This window comes from Gorilla gorilla, chromosome 8 (genome assembly GCF_029281585.2).
Source record: "Gorilla gorilla gorilla isolate KB3781 chromosome 8, NHGRI_mGorGor1-v2.1_pri, whole genome shotgun sequence".
Lineage (NCBI taxonomy): Eukaryota > Metazoa > Chordata > Mammalia > Primates > Hominidae > Gorilla > Gorilla gorilla.
The window spans coordinates 15393258-15407138 of NC_073232.2; the positions used below are offsets into that span (position 1 = coordinate 15393258).

The window sequence follows — 13881 nt, forward strand, 5'->3', positions numbered from 1 at the left end:
CTGGGTGCTGGGGCAGGGGTATGTGGGAACCCAGAGTGAGGAGAGGACTACTGGAAGGAAAATGGGGTAGAGCTGCCCCCAGGCCTGCAGCGAGTGGAATCCACGAGTGTCTGTGTTTTGGAAAGTGTTGCTCACTGACCTTTTAACTTCGCAGGATTTTGATTCAGATTTAGAACAAGAAAGCGCTCTAGTGAGGACTTTAGATAGCATCTTCATCGACCCCATCGCTCTACTGAGAAGGGACTTTAGACAGCATCTTCACCAACCCCATTGCTCCAGTGAGAAGGGACTTTAGACAGCATCTTCACCGACCCCATCGCTCTAGTGAGGACTTTAGACAGCATCTTCATCGACCCCATCGCTCTACTGAGAAGGGACTTTAGACAGCATCTTCACCGACCCCATCACTCTAGTGAGAAGGGACTTTAGACAGCATCTTCACCGACCCCATCACTCTAGTGAGAAGGGACTTTAGACAGCATCTTCATCGACCCCATCGCTCTACTGAGACGGGACTTTAGACAGCATCTTCACCAACCCCATCGCTCTAGTGAGAAGGGACTTTAGACAGCATCTTCACCGACCCCATCGCTCTAGTGAGAAGGGACTTTAGACAGCATCTTCACCGACCCCATCGCTCTAGTGAGAAGGGACTTTAGACAGCATCTTCACCGACCCCATCACTCTAGTGAGAAGGGACTTTAGACAGCGTCTTCACCGACCCCATCACTCTAGTGAGAAGGGACTTTAGACAGCGTCTTCACCGACCCCATCGCTCTAGTGAGAAGGGACTTTAGACAGCATCTTCACCGACCCCATCGCTCTACTGAGAAGGGACTTTAGACAGCATCTTCACCGACCCCATCACTCTAGTGAGAAGGGACTTTAGACAGCATCTTCACCGACCCCATCACTCTAGTGAGAAGGGACTTTAGACAGCATCTTCACCGACCCCATCGCTCTAGTGAGGACTTTAGATAGCATCTTCATCGACCCCATCGCTCTACTGAGAAGGGACTTTAGACAGCATCTTCACCAACCCCATCGCTCTAGTGAGAAGGGACTTTAGACAGCATCTTCACCGACCCCATCGCTCTAGTGAGAAGGGACTTTAGACAGCATCTTCATCGACCCCATCGCTCTACTGAGACGGGACTTTAGACAGCATCTTCACCAACCCCATCGCTCTAGTGAGAAGGGACTTTAGACAGCATCTTCACCGACCCCATCGCTCTACTGAGAAGGGACTTTAGATAGCATCTTCATCGACCCCATCACTCTAGTGAGAAGGGACTTTAGACAGCATCTTCACCGACCCCATCGCTCTACTGAGAAGGGACTTTAGACAGCATCTTCACCAACCCCATTGCTCTCGTGAGAAGGGACTTTAGACAGCATCTTCACCAACCCCATTGCTCTCGTGAGAAGGGACTTTAGACAGCATCTTCACCAACCCCATCGCTCTAGTGAGAAGGGACTTTAGACAGCATCTTCACCAACCCCATTGCTCTAGTGAGAAGGGACTTTAGACAGTATCTTCACCAACCCCATTGCTCTAGTGAGAAGGGATTTTAGACAGCATCTTCACCTCCATTACTTGGAGGCCCCAAAAGATGAAATGACTTGTTCAGGGCTTCACAGCAAATGCAAAGCAGAGCAGAGATCAGAACAGAACGGGGGGCTCCCTGCCCTCCACTGGCCCATCCAGGGCCTTAAAGGACCCTCTCCCTCCTTCAAGCAGGTGAATTTGGTAAACATGTGTGAGCATTTTCATTTGGAGCAAGGGGAGGACAAGTGTCGCCTTCTCACATAACTAGAGGTATGTAGTCACGGTGCTATTTTCAGAACAAAGGGCCCGGACACCTGAATGGACACATCTGAAGATAGATGCCCATCCTTAAATGAGGTTACTCGTGTTCATTTTAGGGGAGTGTGTATTTAAAAAAAATCACAAGAGCTCCATATAGTCAGGAAAATGTTCCAGCACACCTGCAGACTGTCAACAGTCTGCTTATATTAATTATTCTATTTTAAATAAAATATCTAAAGTTATTTCCAGCCATGTGATGAGGTAGGCTAGTGACTCCGAATATTATGCAGACTTGCTTTTCTTACAATTGCCTTAAGGTCATCTGACTTCCTCACCCTTTGTCTTACTCTACTCCTGCCTCAGCCTCCCAGGTAGCTGGGATTATAGGCCCCCACCACCACGCCTGGCTAATTTTTGTATTTTTAGTAGAGACAGGGTTTCACCATATTGGCCAGGCTGGTCTCGAACTCCTGACCTTAGGTGATCCGCCCACATTGGCCTCCCAAAGTGCTGGGATTACAGGCGTGAGCCATCATGCCCAGCCAATCCCCCAACTGTAAAACATCATCTCAATGCTAGCTACATTTTGAGGACTGACACAGCAGAAGCAAGTTCTTGTGGGGGGCAAGCAGGGAAGTAAATGATTAAGAGGACTCTTTTTTTTTTTTATTCCATTTTTACACATCCACCTGTTTGCCATTAAGTCACAACATTTTATCAAAATATACACACAGCACAAATACCTTTAAAATGTATGGTTGGAATTCTAATTCAACTCAATTGACTGCTGCAAACAGCATGCATGGGCCATTGATCTTGAATGATGCCTACGGAGGGGCTTATGAGTCATGAAATCACCAGCCATGGCACGAGAAGAAGTTGAGGTTCTTTTCCCAGGAGACTTGTGCACTTCATTTCTTTTCTTGTTATAATGTAAGGATGGCAGTGAATGACTGTGCCAAGACTGGAGTCTGCTGAGAATGGGTGGATGGAAACGTTTTTACTGGCAAGGGTGAAATGATACTATCTTTTCTATCTTGACAAGATAACAAGCGAAGGTGTCTAGCAAACCTTCCCTCTCACTTTCCACTTGTCCTCTTGACCATGGATTTCATACCCAATCAGGATGAATGGATTTGTAGATCTCAAGTTACAAGCTATGTTTATTGTAAAGAAGTCCCATAAAAAACCTATCCAGGGCTGGCCCCCCAGCCATTTACACATCCACAGATAGGAATAGAATAAAACGGGTTAGTGATTACTTGTCTGCGGCTGAGTGAGATCCGCTACTAGACCAGGCAATGGGGCCGTTTCAGTCTTGAGACGTCTACTCCGTTTGCCCCTGATTCAACAAGCATTTCATTGATCAGCAGTTGGCGCCCAGGTGAAGAGCCATAATTTATTGCAGTACCAAGTCTTGAAACCTTTCCAAGTGCGGAGACCCATCTTTCAAGTAAATAACTATGGTTAGTAATGACCTAACTTCAGGAGCGTCTGTGAGACATGTCAGGAGACGAGACACACGGCATCGTCATTAGTGAAGTAGACTTGGTTTCTGCTACAGATAAAAGTCACATGGGGGCGAGCGGGTCTCAGTCCTTATTGTTGAGTGTTTCTTTCTTTTTCCAAGTTGAAAAAGGAACCCAAGCAGTGTCTCTTGAACCAGTTCCCAGGGAGAAGGCAAATTCTTTCCTGTCTCTGGAGGGGCAAGATTCAGGATATCAGCCGCTCCATCCCAGGGTTCATGAAGGAAAAGTTCCTGAACATATTCTGGTCCATGCTGTTGATCAGTGCTCTGTCGGCAAATGACAGCCGGGGCTTCTCGTTTAAGAATTCTTTGTCGAAATTGCTGCAGTCAAATGGTGATTTCTTAGTCAGAGTTTAAGGGAAGAAAGAAAGAGAAGAAAAATCAGCCATTAAGTTCATGATCTTCACTTTTGTTATCTAGGCCGTGATCTGTGTATGGCAAAGTTGGTGTTTGCAGAGACACTAAATGGAGGCAATGCCTATAGATGACCATGCACAGCTCTCATTGAACATGGCTGTGATCCTGTGTCCTCAGCTTAATAATAATATAAATTCATAAATTCACAGAAAGACTACCACTGTAGACATTCAAATGGGATCTAATTTTTCTAATGGTTTACATGAAGCAGGGTTGGCAACCTTTGAAAAACTGATCCACCTGAATTTGACCTCTGCCTCTTTAGTTTTCATGGAACACAAGGTGGGGATAAGGGAGGGTGGTGGGGAGAGGGAGTGAGGGGGTGTGAACGGGTGTGAACAGAGGGATAGGAAGAGAGAAGGAATTTCACAATTACATATTCCTGTTCTTTTATCAACATTCTTGGCTGTTGTCAGTCCCCTGCCCTTGTTAATTTTATTAGTAAATATCTTGGGCTTTTTTAGACAACACAGACTGGGACAGACTCCTTTCAGACCACTTGGTCCATTGGTTTTCATGGCAAAAAAACCAAAACCAAACCAAACAACAGAGAAAGGGAAAGCAAACATCTATTTCATACATGCTGTTCAGTATGGTGTTCAATTCAGTGTCCCAAGATTGAGAACAACCATTATCAACAGAAAGTCCTATGAGCACGGAGAAGCGAAATGAAGAGCCAGGCCCCTCCCACCCTCCAAGGGGCCCTGGGGCTGTGAGGTCAATGGCAGCTCAGACCACAGGTCAGGGAAAGTTTCCTACTGGCAGAACTGGGAACGTCCTTTAGGGTAAGCTTAGATCAAAGTTTTGATTTTTATGTGCAAAATATTAAGTCAATTTTAATCTGCAGTGGAAGGTGAGACATGGTTTAATAGTTCTGATAGCTAAAAACAAGGTAAAATTTTTATTGTATCACAAACGACTAACCCATGTATTAGATGTGGTTCTGTCACAAGTAATTAGAGTGCTTGTTGGCCTGTTGGGTCCTTGGAACATCACTGGAGCTTGGGACAGATGTTGAGAACAACTATTCTTGCCCTGGGAATGAGATGCACCTGCTTCTTCTGGCCATTCGCTATCATGACTAATAGCCTGTGCGTTCTCTGGGGTGGAATCTGTTGGGAAGTCTGTGAGCCTGGCCCCCTTCAGTGCGGATATGGCCCATGTCTACCCAGGCAATCACAGGGAATGGTTAAGGCTGGCAAACCCACCACTTTGCTCTACTCTTAAAAATTATTATTTTTAGAAATTGTGATATACATAACTTAAAATTTACTTTCTTAATGACTTTTTTGTTGTTGTTTTTTCTAAGAAGTTTTATTTTTGGAGACAGTGTCTCACTCTGTCACCAGGCTGGAGTGCAGTGGTGTGATCCCAGCTCACTGCATCCTCTTGGGCTCAAGTAATCCTCCTGTCTTGGCCTACTGAGGAGTTTGAACTACAGGCATGCACCACCAAGCACATTTAATTTTGTATTTTTTTGTAGAGATGGGATTTCACTATGTTGCCTAGACTAGTCTCAAACTTCTGGGCTCAGGCAATCCTCCCACCTCAGCCTCCCGAGTAGCCGGGATTATAGGCGCCCACAACCACGCCCAGCTAATTTTTGTATTTTTAGTAGAGACAAGGTTTCACCATGTTGGCCAGGCTGATCTTGAACTCCTGACCTCAGGTGATCCACCTGCCTCGGCCTTCCAAAGTGCTGGGATTACAGGCGTGAGCCACCATGCCCAGCCCAACCTTGCTTTATTTTTGACTTCACTTTATGGTGGCCCGTCTCGCAGGTGAGCCAGGTCATTCTGCCTTTGCTGATGTAGCTTAATGACTTTTGCCAGTGAGGACATAAATGGAAATGTACACACCTATCTTTTTTAAAGCACTGATTTAGTTAGTTTCTCCCTTAAACCAAAGAACACCTAACAATTACCGTTAGGAAATGTCGTTACATGAGCACTTTACAGATACTTTAATAAACATCATGGAAAAAACAGCTCCAAAATTCCTGACGTAGGATGCAGGGTTTATGTCCAAGTTTGGGTTACCCAGACTGGACCATTAAGTACGTATGTGTCATGTGCACAACCCCCATCTTGTTTAATAGTCACCCTCACAAATTCATATTCAACCTAAGGCGTGGACACACAGCAATCCATTCTTCATGCGGGCGCATCTTGACGACAGAGATTAAATTTTGCAAACAAGAGTGACCTCCCCTCCCTGCCCCACCAGCCCAGTAACATGTGTTAGAGAAGTGCATTCCTCCTGGAGAGTGGGGCTGGTGGGGAGTTGGGGATCCGGCAGGGGTGAGCAGCTGCGGTGACTTGGACAGGCAGACGACCCTGAGCGGAGGGAGAGTGGCTGACACCAAGCGGCCCATGAGCGAGTCCTTACCACTTTTGGCCTGAACGGTGGGTCAATCTCCTTCCGTTCAAGTTCCTCCCAGTTGATCTCCCGAAACAAAGGGTGCTGGCGGATGTCTCCCCTCACGCCCAGCCTCTTCTCAGGTTCTCGCACGAAGAGCTGAAAGGGAGCAGAGCAGGAGCCCTGAGGTCTCCAGGGATGACCCTTTTGCATCAGGAGGGCGTGGTGCTTCCTGGTGCACCAGCCCCTTCTTTTCTAACCTCATTTTTCTACTCACCTTCATCAGGACTGACTAAAGTCAACCTGTCCTGGCACTATCCCTTGAAGAAGCCTTTCTAAATTTGCTGGAGTCTGATGCGTTATCTTGTGAGGTGCATAGACCTGATTTGAAACCGGCTTTGCCCTGTGTTATTAATTGGACCTCGGGCAACTGACAGACCTGAGTCAGTTTCCTCACCTGTAAAGTGAGCCAAGTGCCCTCCTAACAGGGCTGATGTGATGATTTATGAGACAGCAACACACACACAAACACGCACATAGACAGGCACACACATGCACACAGGCATATGTGACGGCATACACACATGGACATAAACACATACACTGGCACACATGCACATAAATGTGAGCAGTGCACACAGACACACATACACATGAACACACGCATACACATGCAGACAGGTTATGTAAATGCATACACACAGACATGAACACATACACACACGTGCACACCCACTAAAACACAAATGTGAGCACACGCACACGGACAGGCATACACATGCATACACACACATACATGAACACATGCACACACACGCACATATTTGTGCAGTATAACTCCTGGTCTGGTACACCCAACAGCATAGAGTCAGTGATAATTTGTCATTTGATCAATTATCCATCAATCGAGTCTGATTTCTTACAAAGCTGCATTCTTAGAATGATTCCAGCATTGTGGGGACTCAGGTATAATAGAAACTAGTCCCAAACAGTCAGCTTTGGACTCTACAAGGCATCTGAGTGAAGAGAATTACCCTCAGCTCCTGCAAACCTGCTGGAGGAGTAATATTTAATTCAAGGTCCATCTAATAATTTCTGAGCTGGCACATATGTACATTCCTCTCTGCACTGTTCCTTCTCCTGTTCCTTCTGCCTCAGAAGTTAAAATGAACACTGGCAAGACAGGAAAGAAACTTGGATATTTTTCAAACTTAATTAAAACCTGTCAAGGGCATTAAGAAACAGGAGAGTCTAAACATTAACTTAGAAAAGTAACAGGTCCCCTGGGTGTCTGGAGTAGTTACCGGTTATTCTTACATCAGCTAGATGTTTATTTATGAAGTAACCATGAGTTATAGGGCATTTTAAGGAGCCTAAGGTTCTTTAAAACAGAAAACATGGTGGAATGCGTGATTTTCCAGGAGGCTTTCCCAGGGACTTGACCTCCATTCACACCTAAATTGCGAGTCTCTTGTTTTTACTGCTCATAAACATAGCCAGCCTGCATGTTCTGAAATAGTGCTACACTTATGTTATCTGAGTACTTGAAAATCTTCAAAGCCTCCATTCTACCAAAAAAAATATAAAGACCAAACAACATGCTATTGTAAAGTGGAGTTTTTTCGCTTTTTTAAAAAAAAGTAGGAGAATCTTTTAAAGTTCCAGGTGAAATGTTTGTGTAATCACCTGGTGTATCTGATTGGCAAATTCTTGGCAGTCTCAACTTCCTCTCTCCCCTTTACCATATGGGGACCGCTGAGGACTCTCTAGGGAAACTTGGGTTCCAAAGTACCCAATTAGAAAGCCACTGCATGGTGGAAATAACACAACAGCTATCCGAGAGACTGACTACCCACGTCGTCTCGGGTGAGTTTTCCGAGTCTCAGTTTCCTCATGTGTAAAGGAAGGGCTAGACAAGGTGATCTCTAGGGCTTGGTGAGTTCTGATATCCTCGGGCCCTCGGCTGGCATTCGAGGCTCTCTGGAGTCTGACGCTGACTCACAGGACCTTCCATTCCCATTAGGACCCTCTCCAGTCCAGACATTTCTGCTCACCGAAAACACCACCTGCCTTCCTGTCTCTGTCCCTCACGAATGACATTTCCATCTTGCCATGAGATACCCTCCCCTAGTCGACTCCCGCTTCCCTCCCCTCATCTTTAAATTCTGCCTTATCTTTCAGGGCTCAGCTTTCATCCCCTTTTCCTTGTGAAACTTTCTTTGATTACCTCCACTGACAGGGAGCTCTCTCTCTTCTGTTCAAGTCATATTCAGGATTGATCACCCTATCATACATCATTCACATCACTCATGATTCTTACGATTGATACATCATCCACTCCAACCAATGTTCTTTGAGAGGCAGGCACTGTGCTAGATGCCTCAGTGATTTTCAGACAAATTCTAAGAGAAACAAATTCATCATCCCAGTTGTCAGCTGAGGAAGCCGAGCTTCAGAGGATCTAGCACTTTGATGACAAGCGGCCTCCTTCCCCCTCATCCTGATGGATAATCTCTCATCTGTGTACCACACAACATCTTCGCTCCACTGGAGAATTAGCACATTGTATCTTTTTTCCAAGGTTATCTTCTTTCCTACCACACTGTAAGCTCTGGAGGCCAGGCACCATTGACGTATCTATTCCTTACAGAAGCTAGCATAGTGCCGTGCACAACATAGATGCTCAGTAGATGCCTGCGGAGTAAGTGAATAAGCTGTCTTTCCACTTTGTTTATCTGCAGATCACGCATCTTCTATCCTCATTTTATCTCGGTTGCCTGTTTTCAGCATAGAAAAGATGCACCAAGTTCACGGTAAGATATATTTTTCTGTAGACTCAGAAAATGGAGTGGGTACTAAAAGCCCTTCGTCACCGCTGTGCAATCCACATAGGTAACAAAATGACACCTGCACCCCATACATTTATACAAACCATAAAACAGCAGGAGTCATCACATGGAGAAGCTGATTGATGTTTTAGAAGCAAAGAGGGGCTGGGCACGGTGGCTCATGCCTGTAATTCCAGCACTTCGGGAGGCTGAGGTGGGCGGATCACCTGAGGTCAGGTGTTCGAGACCAGCCTGGCCAACATAGTGAAACCCCATCTCTACTAAAAATACAAAAATTAGCCGGGTGTGGTGGTGGACGCCTGTAACCCCAGCTATGCGGGAGGCTGAGGCAGGAGAATCATTTGAACCTGGGAGGTGGAGGTTGCAGTGAGTCGAGATCGCACCACCACTGCACTCCAGCCTGGGCAACAGAGCAAGACTCCTTAAAAAAAAAAAAGGAAGCAAAAGGAACAAGTGACTTGCCCTATATCCTTTCTCCTGAAACAATGATACTAAATGATAAATGATTGGTCTCTGCTTCTTAAGGACATTTGGATGAAACGAGATTAGATAGATGGCGTAAGGGTCTCAGGAAGGGGCCAAAACCTCGCTCATGTTGTTCTAATGAGATGCTTCAGCAAAGTAGTCTGGAAGTAACTGCCCTGGGCCGTGTGTGCTGCAGGCTAGGTTTTCTATTCTATTTCTTCCAGTGAACATGTGGCATTTGTACCAAAAGGATCATGTCAATGGGCTTTCTTAGCTTGGATGTGTACCTGCAAAATTTAAAAATATATTTTAAAAAATAAAATGTGTAATGAGAAGAGCATATGGTCTCCAGCTCTGAGCTTCAATATTCTTTCCAGTTTTGCACAGAACGGTAAATTAGTATATGTTCTGCCTTGCAGCCACTCAACCCACTGAGGTCCTGAGGATGACAGGTGACCTCATGGGAGGGGGACCAGGCTGGAAGCTCCGCCCCTGGAAAGCTGCACTGAGGAAATAAAATACCTGAAGACTTGATTTTGTCTGTAAAAGCTGTCAGGACGGAGGTTTACATTGATGGGAAAAAAATAGCCAGGATGTAGATGAAGTTTGTTTAAGTTTATTGGACAGTCTGTGCAAGAAAGCAGCTCCAGGCTGCAGAGGACAGCCAGCAGTAGTGCTGACAGATTGTACCTGGAACCTGCCTTCCCTCTTCAGTCCCTCCTCAGATATGTCTTTCTATGAAAGGAAGAGATATTTATGTTCTATATCATTAGTTTCCCATCCTTTTCAAACAAATAGACAGGACATCCTGGATGGATAAATGAGGAAGTAAAGAGTGTTTTTTTTTCTTTTTTTTTGAGATGGAGTCTTGCTCTGTCACCCAGGCTGGAGTGCAGTGGCGCGATCTCGGCTCACTGCAAGCTCCGCCTCCCAGGTTCATGCCATTCTCTTGCCTCAGCCTCCCAAGTAGCTGGGACTACAGGCGCCCGCCACCACACCTGGCTAATTTTTTGTACTTTTAGTAAAGACTGGGAGTAAAGGGTGTTTCTTTGGCAATCATCAACTGGACAGCAGTGTCCCCACTGGAATTCTTGCCAGAGCACAGCCTCTCCCAGTGGGCAATTGTTCAGTGCACGACATGCATCCATGCCCTAGGAAGGCCAATGGCAACAGGTCTGGCACTGCTGCTGTCACAGATGCCATGAAATGCTGCTATCCTCAGCTTTTCCAGAGGACCTATGACTTCTGGGTTTCATAACATTTTGTCAAATTCCCTAGAGGACATTTCTGAGAAATGGCATTACCTTTTATTTTTGCAACAAATGGGGCTCAAGAATGTGGGGGCTGTTGGATCAAAGCAAAGGAGAAATAGAGATAAAGCTGCAAGCCAGTTTATGGGCAGCAGATTGCATAATGGAAATTAATTTTATCAGCCCAACTGCAAGAATATGTGTAAGAGAAAGTTCATGGAAGTTTTACTAACTCACATGGGAAATAACAAGTCCAAACTCTTCTATGTCAACTTTGAACAGCAGTGTCCAATCTTTTGGCTTCCTTGGGCCACATTGGAAGAAGGATTGTCTTGGGCCACACCTAAAATACACTAACACTAACAATAGCTGATGAACTAAAACAAAAATCACAAAAAATATCGTAATGTCGTAAAGTTTAGGAATTTGTGTTGGGCTGCATTCAAAGCCATCCTGGGCTGTATGCATGACGTGGGTTGGGCAAGCTTCATTTAGAACTTCTTTTTACCGAGAATGGTGGCTCATGCCTGTAATCCCAGCACATTGGGAGGCTGAGGCGAGCAGATTGCTTTGAGCTCCAGAATTTGAGACCTGCCTGGGGAACATGGCAAAACCCGTCTCTACAAAAAATACAAAAATCAGCTGGGCGTTGGTGGCATGCACCTGTAGTCCCAACTTCATGGAAGGCTGAGGCTGGAGAATTGCTCGAGCCTGGGAAGCATAGGCTGCAGTGAGCTGAGACTGCACCACTGCACTCCAGCCTGGGTGACAGAGCGAGACTCTATCTTAAAAAAGAAAAGAACCTCTTTCACCCACCAGTCCTCTTGTTTTCTTCTTTAAACTTTATTATCTTAGTTTCTGCTCTATTCAACCAAATTTATTTTCTTCTCTTGTGGCAACTGTTTCTCTTGCCACTGAAACTCTGCAGATGACTTTTTATTTTGGTGTTTGCAAGGCATTTAGCCTTAGATTTAGTTTTGTTTTTAAAAAATTATAGATTCACAGGATGTTGATAAGACAGTACAGAGATGTCCTGGGTGCTCTTCACCCTATTTCTCCCAATGGTTCCATCTCACGTAATGATAGCATAAGATTAGGAGCTGGTGCTGGTACCATGTGTGTATATACTACTTACGCCATTTTATCACATGTGCAGATATGGGCAACCTCCACGCCAAGCAAGATACAAACTGTTCCATAACTGCAAAGATCTACATGTGCTGCATCCTGAGAGTCACACGCACCCTCCTGTCCCCAGCACCCCAACCCCAGGCAACCACTAATCTGACTTCCATTTCTATGGTGTTGCCACTTTAATGAAGTTATATCAATGGACTCAGAGAGTATGTGATCTTTTGAGACTGGCTTTTTGCACTCAGCATAATGCCTTGGGTTGTTTTATAGATCAATAGTTTGTTCCTTTTCATTGCTGAGTAGGATTCCAGCACACGGCTTTTCACCTTTTCTCCTCCAACTGGAAGGAACCCTTTCTTCCCATCCAATCTTTCTCTCCTTGGAAATCATCACTTCCAACTTCTCTCCACGGAATTACTTCTGGTTACCTCTGTCCCTCCTTCACTCTCCGTCCTGGCCTGAAGTATTGCATATCCTCAGGGTAGGCTGGGTTTGTGAAGCACAGGGGGAAGCTGGCATTTATGAGCCATGAGGGGTGTTGGGGGATTGTGACTCTCCCTCCAGAGCCTACACCTTGGGACTCACTTGGAGACAGCCCCTGAGTCTGGAGGTGCTCTCATGCCTCAGGTTGTACAGACTAAGCCTTGTGCTCACTTTTTTCCAGTGGATTTTGCTGGCCCAGGCTTTGCAGTGCAGCCTCATGCTTTGGACTGAATGGCGTCCTCTCAAAATACACATGTTGATGCCCTAACCCACAATGTAACTGTAGGTAAGGGCTTTATGGAGATAATTCGGGTTAAATGAGGTCATGGGGTAAGGTCCTGATCCAATAGGGCTAGAAGTCTCACATGAAAGAGAGACCAGAGTTTATCTCTCTCTCTCTCTCTGCTGTAAGGACACAACAAGAAGGCAGCTGTCTACCAGCCAGGAAGAGAGTCCTCATCAGGAACTGACGCTGCTGGACCTTAATCCTGGACTTTCTGCCTCTAAAACTGTGAGAAAGAAATGTCTGTTGTTTAACCCACTCAGTCTGTGATATCTTGTTATGGAGCCCAAGCTGACATATTTCACACTGAGTTCATTATTATGATTGCTACATTTATTGCTACAAATGTAGCAATTGTAATAGTGTTTGAACCTGCCTTTATATAAAATAAAAAACTTAATATCCAGATCCCACTAACTTATTATATTTTTTTATTTTTTATTTTATTTTTTTGAGATGGAGTCTTGCTCTGTCGCCCAGGCTGGAGTGCAGTGGTGCGATCTCGGCTCACTACAAGTTCCGCCTCCCGGGTTCACACCATTTTCCTGCCTCAGCCTCCCGAGTAGCTGGGACCACAGGCGCCCGCCACAACACCTGGCTAATTTTTTTGTATTTTTAGTAGAGATGGGGTTTCACCGTGTAAGCCAGGATGGTCTGGATCTCCTGATCTCATGATCCGCCCATCTCGGCCTCCCAAAGTGCTGGGATTACAGGCGTGAACCACCGTGCCCGGCCTCCACTAACTTATTTTTACTGTTGTCAGCCTTTTTAAAAAAATTGGTTAATTTTGAGATTAGTTTTCATTTTATCTGTGTTTGGTCATTAAAAGTGCCTTTAATTGATTGTTGAGGGAGTTTTCTAAGCTATTGCTTGTTTGGATCATAGTCAGAAAGTGAAAGCTGAATGGAAGTGGCTCAAATTTTTAAACATCTTGTTCCTTTACCCTTGGGCTGGGGATCCTGTGAGGGCTTTGTCAGCACTTCTCAGATTCAAGATCTTGATTTTCCAGGGAGAGCCCTGGAGTTGCCTCCAAGTTTCTAATGCCCAGACAAGTTGTCACTTTTATTAGAGAGGTGGAAGTGTATTCCCTTTACATTTCATTCTAAGTACTTCTTCAAAAGCAAAAAAGTAAATTAGTGAAAAAAGATGAGCCTGCTAATATTTTTCTAGTTTTTAATTTAGAACCCATGGATAGCTTCCAATGTTGAAGGATCTTATCCTATTCCCATTTTCAATATAGCACGAATAAGGCTAAAAATTATTTCTCTAAATGATGATTATTTTTTAACCAGCTGACACATGAA

General features: G+C 45.1%; 1 protein-coding gene across 1 annotated transcript in view; it reads right to left on the reverse strand.

Moving 5' to 3' along the window:
• Positions 1-2461: 2461 nt before the first annotated feature.
• The window catches only part of PRKCQ (protein kinase C theta), a 153068-nt gene continuing 141648 nt past the window's right edge, over positions 2462-13881 (reverse strand). The window contains exons 17-18 of the mRNA XM_031015017.3: positions 6144-6272; positions 2462-3679 (exon numbers count right to left, since the gene is read on the reverse strand). Coding sequence (XP_030870877.1) covers positions 3524-3679; positions 6144-6272 — 285 coding nt within the window. The 3' untranslated portion in view covers positions 2462-3523. The remainder of the gene's footprint in view (positions 3680-6143; positions 6273-13881) is intronic.